The sequence below is a fragment of the Felis catus genome, chromosome D2 (assembly GCF_018350175.1).
Source record: "Felis catus isolate Fca126 chromosome D2, F.catus_Fca126_mat1.0, whole genome shotgun sequence".
Lineage (NCBI taxonomy): Eukaryota > Metazoa > Chordata > Mammalia > Carnivora > Felidae > Felis > Felis catus.
The window spans coordinates 84,791,856-84,814,254 of record NC_058378.1 but is presented as its reverse complement, the minus strand read 5'-3'; the positions used below and the strand labels follow the sequence as shown (position 1 = coordinate 84,814,254).

At 57.6% G+C, this 22,399-nt stretch overlaps 1 protein-coding gene and 1 long non-coding RNA gene across 19 annotated transcripts in view; both read right to left on the bottom strand.

Moving 5' to 3' along the window:
* Positions 1 to 6,822, bottom strand: part of LOC123380954 — a 35,049-nt gene extending 28,227 nt beyond the window's left edge. For 2 of the 3 annotated variants that reach the window (XR_006587422.1, XR_006587424.1), the window contains exons 1-2: positions 2,025 to 4,220; positions 96 to 1,269 (exon numbers count right to left, since the gene is read on the bottom strand). This is a non-coding gene — a long non-coding RNA (uncharacterized LOC123380954). Of the gene's footprint in view, positions 1 to 95; positions 1,270 to 2,024; positions 4,221 to 4,464 lie in introns of those variants that run through there. The other variant, XR_006587423.1, reaches the window with a different exon arrangement.
* An 8,488-nt stretch (positions 6,823 to 15,310) lies between these two features.
* MGMT (O-6-methylguanine-DNA methyltransferase) overlaps positions 15,311 to 22,399 on the bottom strand; it is a 298,692-nt gene continuing 291,603 nt past the window's right edge. For 10 of the 16 annotated variants that reach the window (XM_045040847.1, XM_045040853.1, XM_045040850.1 and 7 more), the window contains 3 exons: positions 20,087 to 20,195; positions 18,068 to 18,124; positions 15,311 to 15,592 (listed from right to left, as the gene is read on the bottom strand). In XM_045040847.1, the coding sequence (XP_044896782.1) occupies positions 15,384 to 15,592; positions 18,068 to 18,124; positions 20,087 to 20,195 (375 nt within the window). In that variant the 3' untranslated portion in view covers positions 15,311 to 15,383. Of the gene's footprint in view, positions 15,593 to 16,330; positions 16,423 to 18,067; positions 18,125 to 20,086; positions 20,196 to 20,364; positions 22,391 to 22,399 lie in introns of those variants that run through there. The other 6 variants (XR_006587413.1, XR_006587414.1, XM_045040843.1 and 3 more) reach the window with 6 other exon arrangements.

The following is a 22,399-nucleotide window of genomic DNA, read 5'->3' as shown; positions in this document are numbered from 1 at the left end:
CCTGCTTTGTGGACTCGTGACCCCGAGACTCGCCCACACTGTGGCACGGAGCTCTACTCACTCTCCAAGCGGTGTGATTTCCACTATGCACGTACCTGTCCTTCTCTGGACGGGTGTCTGGACTGACCACCGTTTTCACTCTTGCACCCAGGCCTGGATTCTGGGCACACACCAGACTCCCTGGGGAGTGTGCCTGGGGGAGAAATGGCTGGGCTAGGACACCAGAGGGTAACCCCACAAGACCGTGCAAAGTCACTGCACATACAGCACAGACTAACTGCCTTTTTCCAGGTCTTACAGGGGCTCTTCTTCAGGTTCCTGGAACGTTAACCATAGTCAGCTCTTAGGGTGCACGGACATTTGTGGGTGTTCAAGAGTTGATTCTAGAATGAGAAGTAGGAGAGCTTCGCTGCCCAGTGGGATCAGGACCGATGTTGAGGTGGTGGCCTTGGGCTTCACATCTTCATAGCTGGGTTGTTTGGGAGCAAAATGCTAATCCTTCTTGGGGGAAATGCAACCTATCACGGCATGTTGTAAGGATCGCAGCTGCCAGTTCTGATGAAGGATGAAAATGTCAGCGTTTTGTTGGTAATGTCCCGTATTTACTAAAGTGCTCTCTGAAAAGGCCTGTGACAAAGAAGGCTCTGTCGTGCCAACACAGGGACCGCCATTTGACCAGACCTTACAAGGCGTTGGGTCTCAGCGCTCAGTGTGCAAAGTGCCAAGATGGACAATGCCCAGGGGAAGGCCCCACAGGGTGTTGGAGGGCACCCAGAGGTCTCTCTTAAAATGAAGGACTTGCCAGAAGGTTCCCAGAATGCTCAGAAAGCTGGCTTTTCACCTCCGCGAGTCCCTGGTTATTTTCTGTGTTGTTCGGGCACAAATTCTAGAAACACTTCTTTTCAGAAACTTCTCCTTGTAGTTGGTTTGTCGAAAGCAGGTTCCCACAAGCGTGGCCAGAATGCCCAGCCACGAACCGCGTGGCTCAGGCTTCCCCGTTCTCGAAGCCGGCTCCAACCTGCGGACAAGCTTCCGTCAGACGCCTGCCTCCCCGGGCAGCGCCCTCTGTAAGTGTGGGTCTCCCGGACCGCCTCGTGGTCACTTCTGGCACGGCAACGGCTCTCTCTGTTCACCCGCTGCGGTGTTTCTCCAGCTGTGAGAAGAGCTTCTGGGGGAGTTCTTCCAATAACCGTCATCTTGATCTTAAATGTAAACATTGTCACCGTGGTTCAAAGAGAGATTAATGGTTTGCTGACGGCTCCGTACGTCCTGAGGAAATGACACGCCAGAGGGACACGCAATCGCCATCTTATTTCCAACGCCAGTGGAGAATCCACACCCACACGTGGCCACGGGTGTCCCTGGGACTCACGGTAGGTGCTGCCCAGGTCTGGGGCTTGGATCTATTTTCTGAGCAACTTGCCACCTGAGAAGGAAGTGTGGCATTGGTCCCCTAAAGAGGGACACAGGAGAAAGGGCCGAGTGCCAGCTCTGCCCTCGGTGCAAACTTTGAGGCCACGGCTGGAGCTCCGTTCCAGGGACAAGATGGCAGGAGGATCACACAGGTCTGAGTGGGACAGCCTGTGGCTCTCAGCCACTCGTGATCTGCAGCCCAGCCCCAGGCCCCTCCGGCCCACTCTCTCTGGTTCCCCGAGCTGCTGCTCACGCCAACTCCAGGTCGTGTGCTAGCAAGGCAAATCGACTCCGACCAGTTCGTCCACTCTTGAACCCACGCCTGCTTCCACCTGCAAAGCAGCGCGGGACACGCTGTGGGTGGCCCTGGGGCTCAGGACGGCCCCTCTCGCTTAGGTCTGGGCCTCAAACCACCACGCCATCTTGACAAAGCCAGGCCCGCGGCGCTGTCAGGGCTGTGGCCTGAGTGTCAATACCAGGAGGACCGGCCAATTATACTCCACATCTGAATTCCTTATATTTTCTAAGTGTTCTACACTAATTAGTGAGTCCTGTTAGCTCTAAGGATTAGTAGCTTCTCTAAGAAGACACAGCGACGTTAAGCGACTTACCTAATTATGTAAAACACGGGATGCAGAGACAAGCAGGCTTCTCCGCCGGGCAAGGCGCCTCCGTTCTCATGGGTCCCCAGGGTGCCGGTGATGCAGTCCTGGCCTCGAGGACAGCGGGGTGCTAGGTGAGGTCCCCGTGATCTCCTTGGGGCCTGCACTCCTCACAGCCTATCTCCCCTGCCAGGAACTCGGGTCTTGTGGCCGTTCCCTGCATGGGGCGCTGGGCGAACTTCAGTGACAAAGGAGGGATTCAGAAAAGTCCACCATCCCAGGGCAGTAAGTGAGGAAAGGCTGTAAGAGGAGGCAGGTCTTTGCAGACCTAGGGGGCTCCCGCCAGACAAAGTCAGGGCTGCCGGGGCCGTGGTGTCCCCTGATGCCTGTGAGGCCTGCCATGCACTGCTCTCCTGATTGCCATCTGGAACTCTACCCAGAGCTGACTCCACACGTGTCACCGCACCCCCGGTGGCAAGAGTGTCGGCCCTCCCCCTTGCCCGATCATCACCACTGCCCTCTGGGCCCCTGGTTTCCTCTGCTCTAAGGTGCCTGGAGCTCCTTCTACTTGAAAGGCCTTCCATGTCCTGTCCAGCAATAACAGGTGCAGTGCATGCCCTGCCTCCTCCAGGAAGCCCCTTTTGATTTTCTGAGAAAGCATGCCCTGAGCTGGGTCCTTCTCATATTGGTGTCACATGGCCCATCTATGTGGAGGCTGCCTGCTTCCCCCACCCCCCCCCCATGACCTTGTCTGGGGCATTCTCATCCACCGGCCCTGCAGGCACACAGCAGAAGTGTGACAGGCATGTCGTCTCGAGATTAGACTCCAGCAACCAGTACAGTCTTAAGACATCTGTCGGGGGGCCCTTCTTAACCTGGTAAATACACTGTTCTTATAATCAGAGCCATTAACACATTTCTGTTGCAAAAATTTAGAATACACAGAGAAACACAGAAAAGAAGTTTCAACTACTCATGCTGAGTAATCACTGTAGTGCCTTGCTCCGCAGACGTTTTTTTTTTTTTTAAACAAGATCTACCATTTATGCATACGTCATGTCTGAGCATCATCGTCATCTTTCCCCAGCACAATGGGAACGAGATTCCTGGCTTGAGGAGCTTCTGAGAGAGAGTTCAAACATGGTGCTGTTCTCGCAGCAAGGAGGACGCCACAGCGGCTCAAGTTCAGAGGCAGCATTATGGACGTCGGCCGAGTGTAGCCCAAGGCCCCTTGCTCGGAGGGCAGGCTTGGAGAGACCCTCCTGGACTGGGGTGCCGGTGGGATAGGGAAGGGGCAGGTGGGACCCACAGTCAGCCACAAAGGCACCTGCGATGCCCCGGCAGGTTCGGGCCGAGCCCACCACAGGGTTCCATCCCTTCCCGGGAAATCCTGCTCATCTACATCTGAGACCAATTCGCTGGAAACTACAGAGTACCTGTCACGCTGCCTCCTGGTGCAGAAGTCCGATGTTTGCGTGGAGAGGTACCGACAGCTACATCCCTCTTGGTGTTGTAATGTTCAGATGCGTCATGTCGAAGAGAAGGCAGCTTTAGGTAAACGCGGGTTCTCGGCCCTGCATGGAGCATCCTGGTCTGGAGACGGAGCGGGAGGAGTCGGTTGCCTCGGCCGCAGGGGAGTGGAGCCATGTGCTCAAAGCAAACGCCCTCCCTGCCGCTCGATGTGCCTCTGGTGGAGGTCCCGTGGAGGCCCAGATGTGCGTCTGTCTGGAGCCGGGTGACTCTGAGTCCACAGCTGGAGGACACAGTCGGCCCTCCGGACAACGACCACACACACTCAACACGCGCACCCTGGAGGCCAGCAGGTGGCTTTGCTTCTCTTCCGGGGTTACAGGTAAGAGAGAACTGACTTTTCAACCCACGGGGTGGGGGACCCCTTGGCGTACGTAGAACATCCAACGTGTGAGCACTCTGGAGTCAGAGTGGTAGGGAGGAAACGGAACTCTCCTCCCTTCTTGGGGAGAGAGAGAGAGAAAAGATTCAGCAACTGTCAGAGGTACGATCTCTAGCTTTTCTCAGCACCACTACAGGTTTAAAGTAACTTGGTCTGCATTACATAGAACGTGTTTTCTGTCATAAAATCGTATAATAGTTTATCCTAATTTTTTAAATTTTTACTCATTTATTTATTTTAAATTAAAAAAATTTTTTTAACGTTTATTCATTTTTGAGAGACAGAGAGAGAGTATGAGCAGGGAAGGGGCAGAGAGAGAGGGAGACACAGAAACAGAAGCGGGCTCCAGGCTCCGAGCTGTCAGCACAGAGCCCGACACGGGGCTCAAACTCGCGGACCACGAGATCACGACCTGAGCCGAAGCCGGCCATTCAACCCACTGAGCCACCCAAGCAACCCTGTAATAGTTTATTCTAACAAAATTATAAAGCTCTTAGCTGAATGTCCCCCCTGCCCGCCAGGCACCATGCTGCCTACCTCTGTCTCAGCCCTTGGTGTCACCCAGAGTCAGAGATGGGGCGGGTCCTTCGTGGTGTGCAGCGGGGGGTGAGGCAGTGGCGACGGCGGGGACGTGGACCCCGGGCGGCCCTTGGCCACTGCTCTGGACGCACCTGTTTCTGGGAAAAGCAGCAGAGTCACAGGCTTCCAGTGCAGGAAGCAATGAGGCTGGCACATCCCTGCCTTTCACATCTTCCGCTGTTGACAGCTTCTGTTTTATAAAACGCATTGAGAAACACGGGAAAATGCCTCCTGCCCTCATGCGATAACCTGATAAACGAGATTTTAGTTGTTCTGTCCCAATGTCTGTACTGCCACCACCCCCTCCGATGCTCCCGGCTGTGGGCCCTTGTGCTCGGGCCCCTTCTCCACTCAGATGGTGCCTTACTTCACACCTCTTCCCCCTGGCCTTCAGGTGTCTGCACACAAATGCCCGCGAGGAGGCCCCGGACCAGGGCAGGCTCCCGAGGTGGCCCTGGGGGTCGGCATGGCCACGTGCGGTTGGCGAGGACCCGTCCCAGGGCCCCGTGGAGGTGGTGGACGAGTGAGGGCCTCTTGCCAGCACCCCCGCACCCCCGGTCAGCCCCGTGGGGTGCTGGGACCGGCTCTGGCCAGCCAGGGTTTTCTGGTAATGTTCATCCACTGCTGCTTTCGGAAGCCAGCTGGGAAGTAAATGATGCTGGGTGGTGATTTCCAAATTCCCTATCAGACACGTTCTCTGCCACTCTGGAACTCGAAAGCCATACCCTGGACAGAACCAATGATAACACCAGAATCTCGAGGAATCATGCCCAAGAAAACAGCTCCTCCCCATTCCTGAGGCATGTGCCCAATGCATGCAACTGTGCAGCACAGACCCGCTGGTGTCCCCCAAGGCTCTGATGCCAGCGAGGAAAGTCCCCTGTCACCCATGGCTTCCCTCGGGGCCCCTGAGCCAGGCTCTTGGGGGAGTTGGCACAGCCTCAGGAGATGGGATGGAAAAGCAGGTATGTAAATCAGAATGCACCCAGGCGGAGCCCTCTCCAGATCCTCCCGTGTACCTGCACGCCCCCCTCTGCCAGGGCTGAGGTGACTCGAGCCAAGAAAGCTGGTGGGGACACACTAATCTCCACCTAGGAGTCTGCTGCCCCTGTGACCTGCTCCCACAGGGCCTAGTGTAGGTAAGTTAAGCCATTAAAACCCTAAGAAAGAGAGCCCTCGGCCAAACGTAAGGTGCTCCCACTCTTTTGGGCTGGGGACAGACACCTGTTCCCTCCACGTTATGGACTCTGGCCTACAAGCACTGCTTCACAATGTCTCATCAGAACCGTGACTGTCCCTTGAAGACAGCCCGCGGGGGCTGGCATAGCATAGCTGTGCCCACCCCTTCTATGAACCAGACACTTCAAATGTCACTTTTCCTTGGATCCTGTACTTTTTCCAGGAAAGCAAACAAAAATCAATAGAAACACTCCTGGAAACTTCCTTGGGAACACCCTCTTCAAATGGAGAACTTACTTCCTGAGGAACACAGGGTCCTCTGTCAGCCTGTCTCTACCACGTTGTTGGCCCAGACCCAGGGGGCTGTCAGAAGCCAAATCCCAGCCGTGGGGTCTCGACTTGGGTTCTAGAGGTCCTCGGAGAGGCTGGGAGTCACAGGGCGGGCGCCCACAGCACCAGGCGGGAATTGCAGATACCAGGGCTCTTGAGTTCCCAAAACACTGAGAATGGCTCCTCTCTCCCTCCTTGCAGAAGTCACACATGCCCCCAATCACACCGGTGTAGCCCCTGGTGTGAGGAAGGGGCTCAGAAGACCCCTTCTGCAGAGAAAGCGGTCACGCACACACAGTAGAACCTTCCAGCCCCTTCTTCTTGGGGCAGGTACATACACTGTGAGGCTTTGTGCCAACTTTCCTTCCCTGCGCCAGAGGCGGGCCGTCCAGGAAGATACACGGAGGCTGAGGCTAAACACCTCACCCCTTCCCGAATCAACGTCCCGACGGATTTGACCCGGTCTCTTACCGATGGATCGTCGGAGTGATTCCTTTTTTAGTATCATAAGCACAACTTTGAGGAACATCCTCCACCACTCCTGTTTCTTTGGAGGGATGATTCTGTTACTGCTACCTTTACTTTTATGTGGCCTGGAGAGTCTTCTGGGCTCTGTCACACGGGGCAGTCTCTCCAAGGTGAGCCCCATCCTGGCTGCTGTGCAAACTCCACCCCGAAGACCTGCCTGCGTCAGGTTGGGTGCTGACCACGCCTTCCCTGGTCCTGTTCTCCCCCCAAGTCCCTCTTCTGGCTCTGCAATGCACTGGCCTGTAGCCTTAGACAAGTCCTGAAACCTTGGGCCTGTTTCCCTACCTGTAGGACAGAGGAAGCAGCAGGATCAGCTCTATTCAAGGTAGAGCTCTACCAGCTCATGGAACGTGGGCTGTGGGATCTGCTGGGCTCAAGAAAGGTTAGGAAGCAGGTAGGAGATGGGGGTCTGTGCCAGGAAAGGCTGTCGGCAGAGGGTGGGGCAGGGACTATGGTGCCAAAGCGTGAGGCATGGGCGGCTCCGGGTGAATTGAGGCCCTGCTGATTGGGGTGGCAGGTAGAGGATGGCCTTGCCTGCGGGCCTGGGGCCGGCGTCCAGGCCTTGCTGTCCCCAGGAGCTCTGCTCAGCCTATGAGCAGACAGACAAGCAATCCTCGGCAAAACGGTGGCCGTGCTTGGAGGAAAAGGACAGGACAGAGGATGGAGAGCTGGCTGTCCCAGCAGGTGTCTTGGAAGGCCTCCCCAGGGTGGGGCACAGGGGGCAGAGCATTCTGAGGGGAGCACTCCTGCAGGGAGGTCCACGCGGACCCCACCTCCTGGGAGAAGGGGCAGAGTGGCCATGGGTGACAGGGACATGAGAGCCTGCCTGGCAGAGGAAGCCGGGAGCCGTGTGGCTGGGCGCATACCCAGGGGCTCTGCTGAGGTCTGAGAGGCAGTGCGGTACAGGGCGGGCCCGGCGCGTGCTGGCCCGTAGGTTCTGGGGAGACCATGCTCATGGGCAGTCCCAGCAGAATGCCACGTGCAGCCAGTGCCTCGCTGGCGGGGCTGGTTTATGCCACCTGAGCCCAGAGTACCTGTGCACCTGCACGGAGAGGTAGGTCCCGGCTCCAAGAAAGGGCTCCGGCAGTGCTGGGCGTTTCCTAGGAGTCGGGGCAAGATGCAAACCCACGCCAGGAGGGAGGCGGCGTCCCAGCAGATGCATCCTAACAGGAGGAGACAGGCTGCCTTGGGCCTTGGTCAAGAGCTGGGTCCAGCCATGAGAGGAACACGGGACGCCCCCGGAGGCAAGCGTGAACAGGGGCTGAAGGAGGCCCCTCTGTGGGGCAGCCAGCCCCCACCTGTCCCAGGCCGGCTGCACCGGCCACTCCCCCTGCCGTCCTCAGCAGCTGTGCACGGCCTCCCGGTGAGCCCCGTCGCTCACGCTCCAGGCTCGCTACCTGACACCTGTCCGCGGCCGGGACGAGCTGAAAGGCACCTTGTGGAGATAGTGCAGGGGGTGCCCTGGCGTCTTGGGCCCCAGGCTCACCGCTGGCTTCTGCACCTGGTCACTCAGGACCGAGAACCTGGAATCAGGAAGGAGACCCCGGACTGGTGTCCCTAGATAACCTGGACCAAATCTAGCGGCAAGGAGTGCACGGAAACCCGCACGGCAGAGGTGGCCTGAGGTCCCTGCTCCGTCCTTTCCTCTCACTGGGCTCCCTGCTGCCCCTCACCTGCCCTGTGCTGCCGTGCATGGGGGCCGAGGAGTGACGATCGGCACGGGCTGCTCCCTGATCCCCACACTTACCCGAGGGCCACGCCGCCACAGGCCTTTCCACGTACGGGCGGTGAGGCTGGACCATCTGCACGCCACCTGGAACAGAGATACATCCTCTGGTGGCCAGGAGGGGTCCTGAGGAAGAGACTGTGGTTCCTGGGCACAGCCCTCCTTGGGGGCCTCCTCTCTCCTTTCCAGACGCCTGTTCCACTCAGTTCAAGGTTGGCACGGACATCTGCAGACACCGTCCTCACAGAGGTGGAGGCTGTGTGTCTGGGCGTGGTCATGTGTTCAGTGGACTGGGGCTCCGTGACCTCTGAAGGCACAGGGTCAGGGGCTGGGACACTCTGGGCCCACACTCTCTGCCCTGGGTGTAGCCCTTGGCCAGGCTAAGATGCTCCCAGGCACGGCTGGAGGATGGTGAATACAAAGACGGAGGGCCTCTGCTGGTGACAAGGGAGGAACCACAGCCTGCTGTTGTGTCCCAGGAGAGGGATGGGGACCCACTGGCATGGGGCCCGGGGGCTCTGAGGACCACCCACAGTGGAACAGGGTCTCTGGAAGGCACTGCCCTCCCACCCCAAAGTGGGAGGCTGTCTGTGCACCTGTGTGCAGGGCCTGAGTGGCCTCTTCATTCCACGACCAGACTGACTTCCAGCCAACAGCTCTTCCACCGGCTCTGTGGGAGCTGGCTCCAGAATGTTCTAGAATGTTCCATTTCTGGCTCAGGACTTTTCTTCCATTCACCTCACCTGACTGGAGACTCTGACGGGGCCAGTAAGGTGGACAGTGTGGTCAGGTGTGGTCACGGCTACTGCTCTGCCCTCTTCAGCAAGGGTCTCAGCTGAGGCGAGTAACCTGTGAGCCCAGACTTAAGCTGTCCTGCACATTTGATGGGGTCATCAGGGCAGGGTCACCTGGGGAGGCTGCATAGGAAGAGAGGATCACAGCCAAAGCCTGTGAAGCCACGAAAGCCCTTTTCCCAAGAAAAATGGTCTAAATTGTGGTACAGAAGACCACTTGAGGGAGAATACTGAAATTCTAGAAAGAGCAGAACTACCGCGAAGAGAACATCCTAGGAACACCTGCCCATACTAGGTTTGAATTTGAGTACAGCAAAGGGTGGGCTCCCCAGGCCGGTGCATCCAGATGGCAGGTATGGGTTCACGGGCCTGCCAAGCCACAGCCCTCTTCCCAGCTCACGGGCTGTCCCCCGGCTCACGTTCCTGCCCTTGTCTTTCAACGTGCCCACGACCCCGCTCTCGACTCTTGCTGATGAGAGCAATGGGGCCGAAGCAGCCCCACCCCACTGCCTCCTTCCGGGGGCAGGGGGGACTGTCTGGGGGGTGCTGGGAGCTGTGGGCTGTGTCCAGGGATACACAGTGTGACCCCATCCCCGGATGCAGACGCCCTGCAGAGCGCAGCAAGTGCGGCAGGAACTCAGCAATACCTGAAGGACAAGAGGAGGAAAGATGGATCCGGAAGGCCCACCCGGAGCAGCGAGAACACAGAAGGGGGGAAGGGCCAGGTCCCCGTAGTCGGCACTCAGACAGGTGTGAACAAGAGGACACAGACGTTCCCCGTTACAGGGTAAGGTCCTCAGGGGAGGCGGCTGCAGGGAGGCCCACAGGACATCCAAGAAGGGCCGCTCCAGCGGGGTAAGCAAAGCAGCCACGACGGTGAGGGCTCTCCCCAGACGCGGCCTCTCACACAGAGGTTTCTGCTCAGAGTACTTCCCCTTTTTGGGAGCAAAGCAAGGCCTGTGAAGGAAGCATCCGGAGAACGTGCCGGGCCCAGGTCGAGCTTGCTCTGGCTGGACTGGAACCATCTGGCACTGAGGATTTGCGTTCAGCAGGAGCACCGCACGCTTATCTGGAAGGATCTATATCCGGAAGGATCTCCAAGCTGTCACAAGTTTAACACTACCGGGGGGGTCTGTCTCACTCCCCAAAGGAACCCATCCACAAGGGCTGTGAGCTCAGCCCAGCCCCCAGCCTCCTCTGTCCCGTGGGCCTCCCTCACCTGGTGGGCCGCACACGGCACAGGATGCCCCTCGTGTGGTTGCCAGGTGAGCGGGTGGTCAGGGCTCTCTAGCCTGCTCTCTCGGGCTCTCGACTGATTAAATCCCAAAGATGGCCAGGGCTGGCCCTTCCTTCCTGGGCACAGATTCAGACTCCCCTCTGAAGGTCCCTCGGAGATGTGCCTGGGGCTGGGGGTGCCCCAGGCTCCAGGGCTTTCCCACAGGGCCCAGGGCCCGAACCGCCTGCTGGGGAGTGCAGCCCAGCCCTGCATACCTGCCCCTGCACTGCCTGCCAAGAGCCTCACACAGGCATCCACTTCTGCTGGGAGCCATGGCCGTCAAAACATGCAAAAGCAAGACTTTTTGCACAGTATCACATGTTGCTTAATGTTTGGACACTGATATTTTCTCCAGCTGGGTTTTTCTTAATTTAAGTCAACAAACCAATCTGGAAGCAAACATATTGCTCGTGTTTGGGAACCAAACAGAAGTGACGTGTAGCGGGAGACTTAAGGAAAGCCTCAGGTGTATGTGTGTGCGGTGGTGTGCCCGCCGGGGGGGGGGTTGGACTCCACCTCTGAGAGGCAAGGAAAGAGGGGAGACAAAGTCCCTGGCCTCTCTCCTGTGCCCCTCGCACCCCTCGCCCCAGGAAGGGTGTGCGTGGGCAGGAACCACACATACGAGGAAAAGCCGTGCAGAGCGATCCCCAGGATGGCTGGCAGCCAGCAGAGTCATTTCTGCCCCAGTGGCACCAGAGTTCACAATGACGAGGGCACTGAAGCTCCTTCTCACGTCCTCAGACGCGGGGCCCCTGGTCCGGCCGAGCACCGACACCCACAGACGAGCTCTGCTCACCAGGAACCCAGGAAGGCAGCTCAGAACAGGGTGCTGAACACGAGGCTCTGTGAAGGTGCCCTATGACCCCAGTGCCGCATTTTTTGTGATCGATCTTAACTAGCGTCCGTGCGGAATCTTCTTCTTGTGGCTTTTTTCCATGAAAAAACACTGAGACAACTTTAAAGACTCGTTAACGACGTCCTTTCATCAGGCTGGGCTCTGCGTCCCGCAGCGCCTTGCTGTCCGGGCCCCTGGCCTGCGCCTCGCCCCCCAGCCCGCGGAGCCGGCCGGCTGATGGAGGCCAGACGTGCTCGTCTGTCGGCAGCTGGAGCCACGGCGTCCGCGGACCCTGCACAGCTGCCCTCAGCCGCTCACAGACGTGTCGGGACCTGCACTTTCTCCAGGCTCTGGGCCTGCCTTTCAACTGTCACCCCCTTTCCTTCAGACAGACGGACGGACAGACAGCCAGGGGCTGCATGGCAGGGTTCCATTTAAATCTCCACGTCTTTCAAACTGATAACGGGCAAAATTGATGTGAACTTCAGTTTCCTAAACACAAACTCTCCATCAAACGCTGGCGAACGAGAAAGCAACCGCACACGGGCCGAAGGAGACCAAGCCAAGTTAAATCCCCCTCTGTGACCCCATGGCTGGCACAGCAGCAAGAAAACACGCAAAGGACGCACTGGGACGCCCAGACACATGGCGGCTCTCGGACCACGGAGAAGGCCTTAGTTTCCGGCCCTTACAGGACAGTGTTCTGAGTGAAATAAACTCTTTCTGTGTGTCCCACGTGAAGTCATTTGTCACTTCAGAGTCCTCTGTGTGCGGCCTGAAACCCAAATTGCACAAAGATCTCCGGCAAGCTCTGAACAGTCTTCACATCGATTCGGCTGTGACGTCCCACCTGCTCCAACCGTGGCCGAGGCTGGGGCCGGCGCGGCCGCCCGTGGTCATGGCTGTGGGTGCCGATGGCAGGAGACATGGCCAGCAGTGCCCGCCTGCCCCTGCCAGGCCCACAGCAGGGAGGACGAGGACATCTGGAGCAGCATGCAGACCCCGCTGGGACCCGCTGGATCGAGCCACCACTTAGGTTTTGAAGCAACCCCCTTGAACAGGGTTTTGTTCCCATATTACAGTTTTGAAGGAAGTTCTGGGACAACGTTGTTGTTCATGACCGGGTTAAACGATGGTTTTGACATAAACACACCTGCACTCGACACACCTGGCCACCCAAAAGAGGCGACTGTGTGAGCACGCTGTGTGCAGACAGGAGACTTGGAAGAAAACTTGTTCCCAAAGACATTTGGGTTAGAAACGGCTTCAGTCTCTCTAGGTTGTTCAATCAACGCTTCTGCTAAGAAGCAGACAAGGATTAAAAGCCCCAACTAAGTCGCTTGCAAGGTGAGCTTACCTGCGTTCTCCAGAATGGGCCCTGCCCGCACCCTTTGTATCTAGAACTGGGAGCAGAGGACCCACGTGGTCTGCGGCTCTGTCTTCTGCCACATCCCCTCCAGCCCCTGACCACACAAGACACTGCGAGGTTTCTTCTCTGGGCACAATGGCGGCAGATCCGTGCTGTCACTTCGGACCTCGATGCAGCCAGAGGACGCGGTGGACGATGGTGGGCTTCTCCGCACGGAAAAGGCACCGGAGAACACAGCCACCCGTTGGAAACCTCGACTCCTGCGTGGCCAAGGGTATCCGTACCGTATGCACATGGTTCCGCAAAAACAACCGTTTTCTCCAAACCTTTCATCGTCCTGGTCTCTGGAAACGGGGGAGAACAGCAAGCAACGGCCGCTGCATGGAGCCAGCTGTCCCGCCCCCGTGGGTCTCCGTGTCTGCGTTCAAAGTACCATGCGCCACGTTAGTGCAGGGGACCCGAGGCTGAGGCCGAAGAACACGACTAATTCTTGTTTCCACATTTCTTTTTATTTGGAAAGTATTTTTGTGTTTCTTTGTGCCTTTCCTTTTCCTCCTTATTTCCATAAGCCGCACTGCAACCTTGAGCAGCAGTGGCTCTAGGCGACCGTGCTGGCTTTTCATGTGGGCCCCCGCACAGCTTGTCCTTGGAGCGGTACACGGCCGTGCCTCTGTCAGCGGGAACCTCGGGGCATCTATCAGGCCCGTTCTGACAGGGCCGAGGAAGCCCTGGGAGGCAGAAAACGGGATGCGGTCTGTACTGCACCAAGGGCAAGGCCCAAGCAGGCGGTGCCAGGCCACGAGGGGCTGCGGGGTCGCCTCGGTCTGCTCTGATGGGCGGGTCCCCGGCCGCAGGTGGCCGAGCCCCGCCGGGGACGTGGGCCTTGTAGGCACGCCCGCGTGTGGCCGTCCGACTCAGGAACCCTCCCTGGGAGCCCACCCAGGGATCTGGGGATCGGTGGGAGGCATGCGGCATGTCAGGGACCCACACCTTCCTGGCCTGGGAGGTGGCTGGGGTGCACGGCATGCGGGCGGCACGGGACACGCGGAGCATCGCCAGGGTCTGCCAGCAGCACCGACGGCACCCCGTGCTCCGCGGGACCGGCACAGAGCCGATCGCAGAGCTCCCTCTGCCCCCACTCTCAAGTCCGTCCTCAGACAGACGTGGCGACTGGGGGTCTCCTGACCACAGCCTAGTGCACTGCTATGGTGCCCTCTATTGGAAAGCACTCGGACGAAACCCACACCCGGGCCAGCGAGGCCAGAGCTGCTGCCTGTGAGGACCACGGTTTTCCGGCCCGTTCAGGGCAGAGCACGACCGCATTTCTTGGTGACCGTCAGTTCCTGGAGAAAAGCATTTTCCTCACAGAATTTACAACACAACCACTTCCGCAGTCCCCAAATGCAAAGCGCACCCCGGACCCCCACTCGCCTTCCCAACACGTCAGAAACACAGAAACGGGCCCCTCTGCTCGCACGTGGAGACGCCGGGAGGGCGTGCTTACAGCTGTCGAAGCTTGCCAAGGGGCTCGGTGAAGCAAGGTGGCCCCGCGGCCTGTCTGGAAATCAGACCTCCACGTGGCCACTGCGGGCGCCGGACGGCGGGCTTTGAGACAGCAGCAGGGAGAAGGATGGAAATCAGAAGGTGATGCAGTAATGGTCCTACCACTTTATTTTTGAGGGGAAAGACCCAGAATTTGGTTGACATAATAAAAGGATATAACAAATTGCAAATTGGTGAGGAAAGCCTAAAGTCTGTTTACATCAGGCACCGTTCCTTTACCGGCGTTAAGGTAACGTGGAATTTAAAATACGCCCAAACCATGCGCATTACAGGCTGTATATTTACCCAGGCTCTCGGTGACACATACAAAGCACCTGAGCTTCCCTGCTGGGGTTTGCGTTGTCACAGGAACCCCTGACAAAAATACAGCTCTCTCCTGCACAGTGGGGTGGAGTTTATTTTCTCCATACATCATACGCTCTATTCTTGTTTATCCACATGCATAGCTGCAAGTTTCCCTCGTGTTTCTCAGGTACGGTTAATTATAAAGAGAAAATGACAACGTGATAATGAAGCATCGGACGGTGGCACTTGGTTGGAAACACTCTTCTCTGCTGCCAGCGACAGGAGCAGACCCCCCCTTCTTGTGTGACCTCTGACTCTTAGGCTCTATCGTCACCTTCCATTTGGAGCGCACAAAGGTCAGCAGCGGCAGGAGAGGGGCTAGGGCCCGAGGAAGACCCTCCACCCTCCGCCCTCCGGAAGGAGCCATTTTGACCAAACTCATCTCAAGGAGCTACTCCTTTTCCCAAATCACTTTGGTAAGTGGTTCGTTTCCATTCAACCGATACAACCCAAAGGGTGTGCATCCTGCACTGGTTTTCTGGCGGTGAGAAGAACATCGCTAGAAAACCTCCATGAGCACTGGTTTCCGCGGCCGGGCCTCCCTCAGGAAGGCCTGAGTGGGAGACACCGTCCCGGCAGCCTCAATGGCTAAGCAGAGAGGGGAGCCGGGGAGGCCAGCTTCTCAGGGGGACAGGCCTGCGTCGGGGGGGCCAGGGCCCTGGCGGGTGCCGGATGCTCCCACCTGCCCGGACGGTGGCTCTCAGGCTTGCCGGGCCCCCCGCTTTCTTATCCCTGTGTTAACAGACATTAGAAATGGAATGACGACGGTGTGAGAGAGAAACAAACGATGAACAACGGCCAGTCCTCTGAACTCACTCTGCCGTAAAATGTGGAAACAAGAAAAGGCACACACGCTATGTCCCCCAGGACACGTTCAGTTCTTTTAATACCGCACAGACCACCTCCAATGTGCTAGAACCTTTATGTGTCACTCAAGTATTTACTCCCACAAGTCCTCCGTTCCGCCAGCAGGCTGGGGGCGGGGGATGCCACCCCCACGGGAGCCTCCCGGACAGCTCGGCTTCTCTGCCAGGCGGCCCTCGTGGGCGAGAAGCCACTCCTTCGTGGCCCGGCCTGCGGAGTAGTTGCCCACGGCTCCACTGCTGCAGACCACTCTGTGGCACGGGATGAGGATGGGAAGCTGCAAGACAGAGAGGCGACCCTGTCAGTCTGGGCTCGGGGCGTCCAGAGCAAGGCCCTTGACCACAGTGACGTGCAGGCCCCCGGCTGGCCGCCTCGGCGCTGTGCACCCCTTGGTCTCTGGGGGTCTTGGCACGGGCCGAGGATGGACACGACGCTCCCAGGCGAATGGACGGCATTTTCCAGAGAATCCCTTCATACCAACGTTCGGAAGGAGAAAACTGTCTTTGGTAAGTAATTTGCGGCGTCTGCTTACAAATTTCAAAATCACATTTCCAAGTTACGGGGCGGTAGGTAAAATTCGCAAACGTTTCGAGAAGTGACAGGAACCTTCAGGGAAGACCATACTCACGCAAGGCACTGGAAAAATGTGGCAAACTGGCACAGTTCCTACCTGCTTTTGTAAATAAAGTTTTATTGGAACACAGCCATGTTGTCTGGGGCTGCTGTTGCAGAACAAAGTATTTACTACCAGGCCCTGCATAGGGAAGGTTTGCTGACCTGCTTCGTGCTCTGCATTGCACTGGGAGTGCGTCTCCCTTCCTTAATCCCGGGATACTTGGAAGTTTGAGAAACTCTAGTCCTCGTCTGTTCTCACCTGAGCAGCCGCTGCCACCATCTGGCCCCTGGATACCTGGACTGGGACAGGCTGGCCAACAGCATCCCTGAGGACTCGAGACCCGGGGCCGTGCCCACCCGCAGCCCTCCCCAGGGCACTGGGGCCTCCCTGTGCACCCACCTCTGGAGACAGACGGAGGAGTCAGGTGCTTAATCAACACAACGACTTCACTAAAAGCAAGACCACCTCATGATGAAAATCCAAATACAATCCTACAAAGAGAAGCCAACCCACCGTTAAAAAGACCCACTGCCAGGACCAGGGACGGTGATGGCTGTCTGGGTGCCGTGTATCACTGGGACACACCAGGAAACAGAAGTGAGGGCTGGGCTCTGCACGCCCAGGGCCTTCGCCAAACCCTGCCAATCCAACTCACCGGCAGCTCAACATGCTGCGATACTAGTCCCGGAGGAAGGCAGGCTGGCCTGCAGCCCCGGAGGAGGAGGGCCCACATCGCAGGCAGGTCTCCCTACCACACCCTGATGCCCCAAGGACAGGACACTTCCCCCCGTGCCCTGCAGTCCTTCTGCCCTTGCCTGGGGCCGGCACAGGGCAGACCCATGGGTGTCTGGTCCTCCACATCCCAAACTGGATACCAGAGCTCACAGGTCCTGGATTCGAGTCGGGACCACAGTCACATGGGTGGTTCGTTATTCCTGCAGCCACATGCAGGCCAACAATCCCATCTAACACACTCCCTGTAGTCAATTCTCCCAGCAGAGAAGACCTCTGTCCTCCCCAAGGGTAGGGGGGTCCCTTTCAGCAGCGGTCCCCAGGGGAGCGCCTGGGTTGTCCCGCCACTGGTCTGGGCTGCACCGACAGGAGCCCTAAGGATGTCCGCTGGCAGACCTGCTCAGGGTCTGTTCTCAGGACGGAGTCCACTGTGGAGGGTGGGCACAGTGCGCCTTGCCCCTGCTTTTGATTTCCATGGGGTGGGACACCCACCGGAAGAAGGGACCCGCCACCGCATCCTTTACCCCTGGCCCGAGGCGGGGAGGACTCCCTGACCAGCCATCCTGGGACGAAGGCACGGGAATGCCCGGCACCAGGTGGGGTCCTGCGAGGGGACCTGTCTGCCCCGCAGCACAGATGTCGTCAGCACCTGCCTCTGCTGGGGCTGGTAACAGGGAAGGGGGGGCTCATTCCAGCCAGAATTCCTGGGAAGCCCACTGTGGCCACAGCACCTCTCGAGTTGAGCTTGTATTTGAATAAAGCTAATACCCTGCTGTCCTTTATCCACTGCACAGCTGGCCCAGGACACAGGAGGAAAAGAAAGGGAAGGAACTTATGCCCCCTTAAAGCCAGAGTGGACAGGAGCCTGTCTCAAGTTGCTGACCTCGCCTCCCTGGTGGCCAGTGGGCACTATTTAGAGCATGCCAACTGCAGGGGGCACCCCGTGTTCCCACACTGGGGGCTCTGGGGGATGAATGGTCATTTTGCTTAAAGGCCCCGACAAGCAGTTACTCAGAACCCAAGACTTCCCAGGACAGGACATCTGGTGGATTCTCAGCAGAGTTCAAACCTCTCAGGAGACGGTCTGCCCAGGGGTCCCGGGTAAAACAGCCCTCATTCCTAAGTGGCTGCATCTTGACTGGGGTGCAGGGACGTGGGTGGTCAGTCACGGAAGGCCCAGGACATGCTAGGGTGACGGTTCTCATCGTTGTGCAGATCACAACAGTGCTCCATGAACAGCCAGCCAGCACAGCTATAGGAACTGGCCCCGCTCTGGAGACAGACCCTCAGCGGACCCCACCCTGGAAGGGAGCTGGGTGGTACCCAGGGACCGCTCAGCTCCCATCCTGCCTCACCTCCTGAAGCCCCAGACCTGCTGTCCCCAGCCCCTCTCCGTGCACTCACATGTGGCAGTTGTGCTCCAAATGTCCCGCAAGGAAAAACGGCCACTCCTGCAGGGCCCTGAAGGGTGAGAGTTTCTCAGAATCTCTCTACTAAGTCTGCAGCTCAACAGAGAGGAGATTCACGTCCCCTACCCCCAAGCTCCAACTCCAAAGACCCGAATTGGACAAAGCGACCAGCGACCAGCCACCAGTCAGCTGAGTTTCTAGGAAAGTGGCTGAACACACGTACCTGGGGTCTCTGCTCATGGCGTCTAGCCGCCCTGTGGCCGTGCACCCACCTCAGCCCGTCACACAAAACAACCCGCCTAGAGTGCCCCCCAGTAGGCCCCGAGCCACACCTGTCTCTGGGCAGAGGGCACGGTCCCCTGTCCCATCCCGGACCCAGCTCTCAACGACGCCACCAGGGAGAACGTGGCCTGTGCCCGCTGTGGCACATCACACAGCCTCCAACAAGCCTCAGGCCAGGCACAGTCAGCCTTGGGTTACGTTTCCTGCCCAAGTTCCCACGGCAGTTTAGGGGCAAGGAGGGGAGTCCAGCCCAGCGGGGGCGGAACCTGGCGCCTGCACATGGCCTCTCCACCAGCTGCCCGAGGGGGATCGCTGGCCTTGTGGGTAACCTGGCTCGGATGCTGAGAACCTAACTTCTCCCGCATCACAAACCAGTCCCTATTCTGACTGCAAGTTTGGGTTGCCATGGGAACGCATGCAGTCTCAGGGGATCTAAGGACAAGTCGCAGGGTCAGGGCGGGTCTGGGGAGAGCTGGCTTCCCGTCTGTGCCATTTCACACACCGGGAAAGCGCCCGCTGCCGCCCCGTCCCGCAAGCAGCCAACCATCCCCGTCACCTTGGGGGGAGAATCACAACATTTCAAGTCTGGAATATTGACTTTGATTGAGGGTTTTTATCAAATACAATAAACAGTCACATTAATAATTGCTTCGAGGACACAACAACGTGAAACTCAAGTTTTGACCGATAAAGATTCGAGCTAGTTTCACAGATGTTTTTAGGTACCGATTCAATTTCCCCACCCAACGCTGACTTCACGGGCGGGCTCTGATTTTCCTCCCTGCTCCGTGTGTCCCACAGACCACAGCCCTACTCCCGTGGAAAGGCAGTGACGGCCACCGCCCCGGCCAGGCTTCATCTTGGGCAGCAACTGCGGGACAGCGGGTCGCTTGCCAAAGACGCACAATTTTTACACAAGGGGCAGGGAGCACCGCTTCTGTCCGTGTTGACTTTGGTGGCGGATCTCAGACGACGAAAATAACCAAGGCCGCCAAAATGTATTTGCGCCCTATGGACATTTCAAAGGATCCATACCCTCTACACCCTCTTCTTGAAAGCCTGTACTGCATAAAATGTAATTTTTATCAATAACCAAGCAGCTCATAATATCACAGCTGCATTGAAATCTTCACGCTGTGAAATCTAATTCATCCAATACTGAATCCATCACTTACACAGACTGTTTCTCAAGTGCTATAAAACTTCCAAACCCATAGATTTGTCTCCAACAAAAATAACACGAAGGGGCCTTTCAATCAATAATGGAATCCCTCTGATTCTGGTGCTGGCTGAATATTTTTTCCAACTTCGCCTTTGTTCTTGTGGTAGCAGCCCACAAGGGAGAGGGCTTGTTTTCACTCGCGGCCTCATCAATACCTAAATCCTGGTGAACAAGTGACACCGGGAAGCTGTAATCAATAGCTCCCTGTGCGTTTTTTTCTTCTGGTCAAATGGTTCAGCCCCACTGACAGCCCTGACACTTAGAACATGATGCTAAATCTTTATCAACAGCCATCTGGGTGACTGGCAGAACAAGACTCGGGGGGTCATTAACGCTCGTGGCAATCTGTGAATAAACTAACTCCTCAGGAATGCGTTTGTTTAGAAAAAAGTGGGGAAACTCTCTGTGCGATGTATTGATCGCCTTTGAACTGCATTTAGCAAATTCTGTCTGAGGATGAGCGGAAGGGTGCTCTTGTGGGGGAGGGCCACGAGGCGTCTCCAGACTCACCTACAGGAGGCTGACCATCCTCCGTGGTGAATGAGTTGGGGGGGGGGGCGCACCTTCCAGAAGGCTGCCGAACCGTCTTATGTGGGCTAGTGAGTCCTCTGTGGAAAACCTGGAAAACCGAGCACTTAGGAAGGGACCAAACCCCCACACGGCAGCAAGCAACCCTTCCTCTGGTGGGGAAGAGAAGCCCGCCCCGCAGCAAGGGCTGCAGTACGAGCCAGCTCGTGTTCGCGTTTATCGCAAGCCACCTAAGGAATGAGTGCACAATGAGCTCCGTGGTGTTTTGCCACATTCCAAACCCATTTTTTTACTCTCCTTCCCAAAAGGTACAATTGCTCTACTCAGCCTAAACTGAGAGAGATTTTCAACGAGCAGCTCTCAGCGATGCTCTGTCGGTGCTGGAGCTGATGCGTGGCGCTCCGCGTTGGGCCTTGTGCTGCCAGCACCCAGGAAAGGGGGCACCCACGTGGGGCAGCCACATCAGTCGTGGCGGGTTCCTGGGTCACCTCTTGGACGCCCCAGCCCATTCCAAGGAGGTTTTAGATCAACTTTACGGGAACCCCGTGAGGACCGCAGAGCTCCCTGGGAGGCTGAGCGGAAGTTGGCTACACCTTCCAAGTTTTTCTCGCAGGCGCACCTGTGGCATGTCGGCACCAGGCCTGGAAGCCCTGCTCCGCCCTGCAGCTGCCGGCATCTCCACAACCGCCTCGCGTGGACGGTCCCTGCATGGGTTACGTGCGGCGCCCGACAACAGAGGGACACGTGGCCAGGCCCCGAGGGCTCGTGGCCTGGCTCGTGCCTGGCTGCTCGTGGCACAGGACAGCACCAAGAGGAGGGACCAGGCGCTTGCTCGGTCCTCATGCCTGATGTCGTCGCTGCCATTCTTGACCTGGGCACGAGGCGGGGAAGTCAATACGTTGACTTTACGGACATTAGGGATTTAAGCCTTGGGAGATCCTATTTTATAAATTTCAGTGACTGAGGCCACAGTTGAAGAGAGATGTTCATCGAGATTAATAGCAAGAGAAGAGAGTCATGCTGGTTGCAGAACAATAAATGTTTCTGAATATTGCCAGGAGCGTGATCGCTGAACAGTGACGGCACGTCCCTTTCAGAGAGTGAGAAACTGCTGTCATCACACAGAAGGCAGGTGCGGGGCTACGGATGCGCGCCGTCCGTTAGCAACGCTTGTTCTCGGAGCAGAGGCGGGCGGCAGCCACGCCCGGGGCAGCGACGGCGGCACCCACCTGCTGCGTCACACGGTGGGAGTCAAGTCAAGCCTCCGTGAGCAGCGTGGGTGACCGACTTTACACACAGGGCACGGAGAGCAGAAATGGGGCCCGCAACACAGATGAAGATCTGGGACAAAGGGAGGATGTCCACAGGATGCCACTACCGCGGGGGGGGGGGGGGGGGGGGGAGGGGACGGGACAGGCAGAGCCCGGCCAGCTTCTGACGTCCTTCTCACAAGGCATGAAACGGAGCCCGGATACCACGGTGTCCCAGCCGTCTTTCTATCCAGAGCACGGTCCAACTGCTCAACATGGAGACACAACCTGGGAGAAGGCGGTGGCCTTTCTGAGGAATGATGCGGGTCAAAGTTTGTCAGAAGCGTAAAAAATCATGCTCATAAACCTGATTCCGAGTCATCCTGTGCGCATGGTCAGCGTGTGCACCCACAGGGTGTGCAGGGTGTGGAGGGGGTGGACTCTGAAGACGCAGCTGGGCACGTGGCAGCGAAAACACAACAGGACACCCGCTGGGCTCAGCAGCCACGGCCGCCGAGGACTCTAGATGGGGAGATGCGGGCTGGGTGTGATGTGTCGTCCACATCACATGCTGCTCGGACAATCGGATTTTAACAAGGCAGAGAGCTCTTCTCCAGATCAGACACGCATCAAGACAGTGAGATCCACTGCAATCCTCTATGAGCTGCTGCTTCAACCAAACAAGGCCGTGTCGTGCGGAAAGCTGGGTAATCGCCGTCTCCTAGAGATGCCGGGCTCTGACCAAGGGCAGTCGGTGCCAACTGGCAAGAGCGGCGGGTTGGGGTGTGTGAACGCCCGCCTCGCCCGGGGTCAACGGGGATGAAGAGAATTTTGAGGACACACAGCAAAGCTACAGCCATTTTCAAAGGAGGGAGGTCCGTCTGATGTAGTAACTCCTCCCCCAGGATGTCGCGCTCCCCCAGGATGTCATCCCCTGACAGGATGGCACGCTTCTATCCCGTCGCAGACGTTCCCACCGCTTCGGGGAGAAACTGTTTCGAATGTGCTAGCAGGCCCCTGCCAGGCTCTGGACAGGCTGACAAGA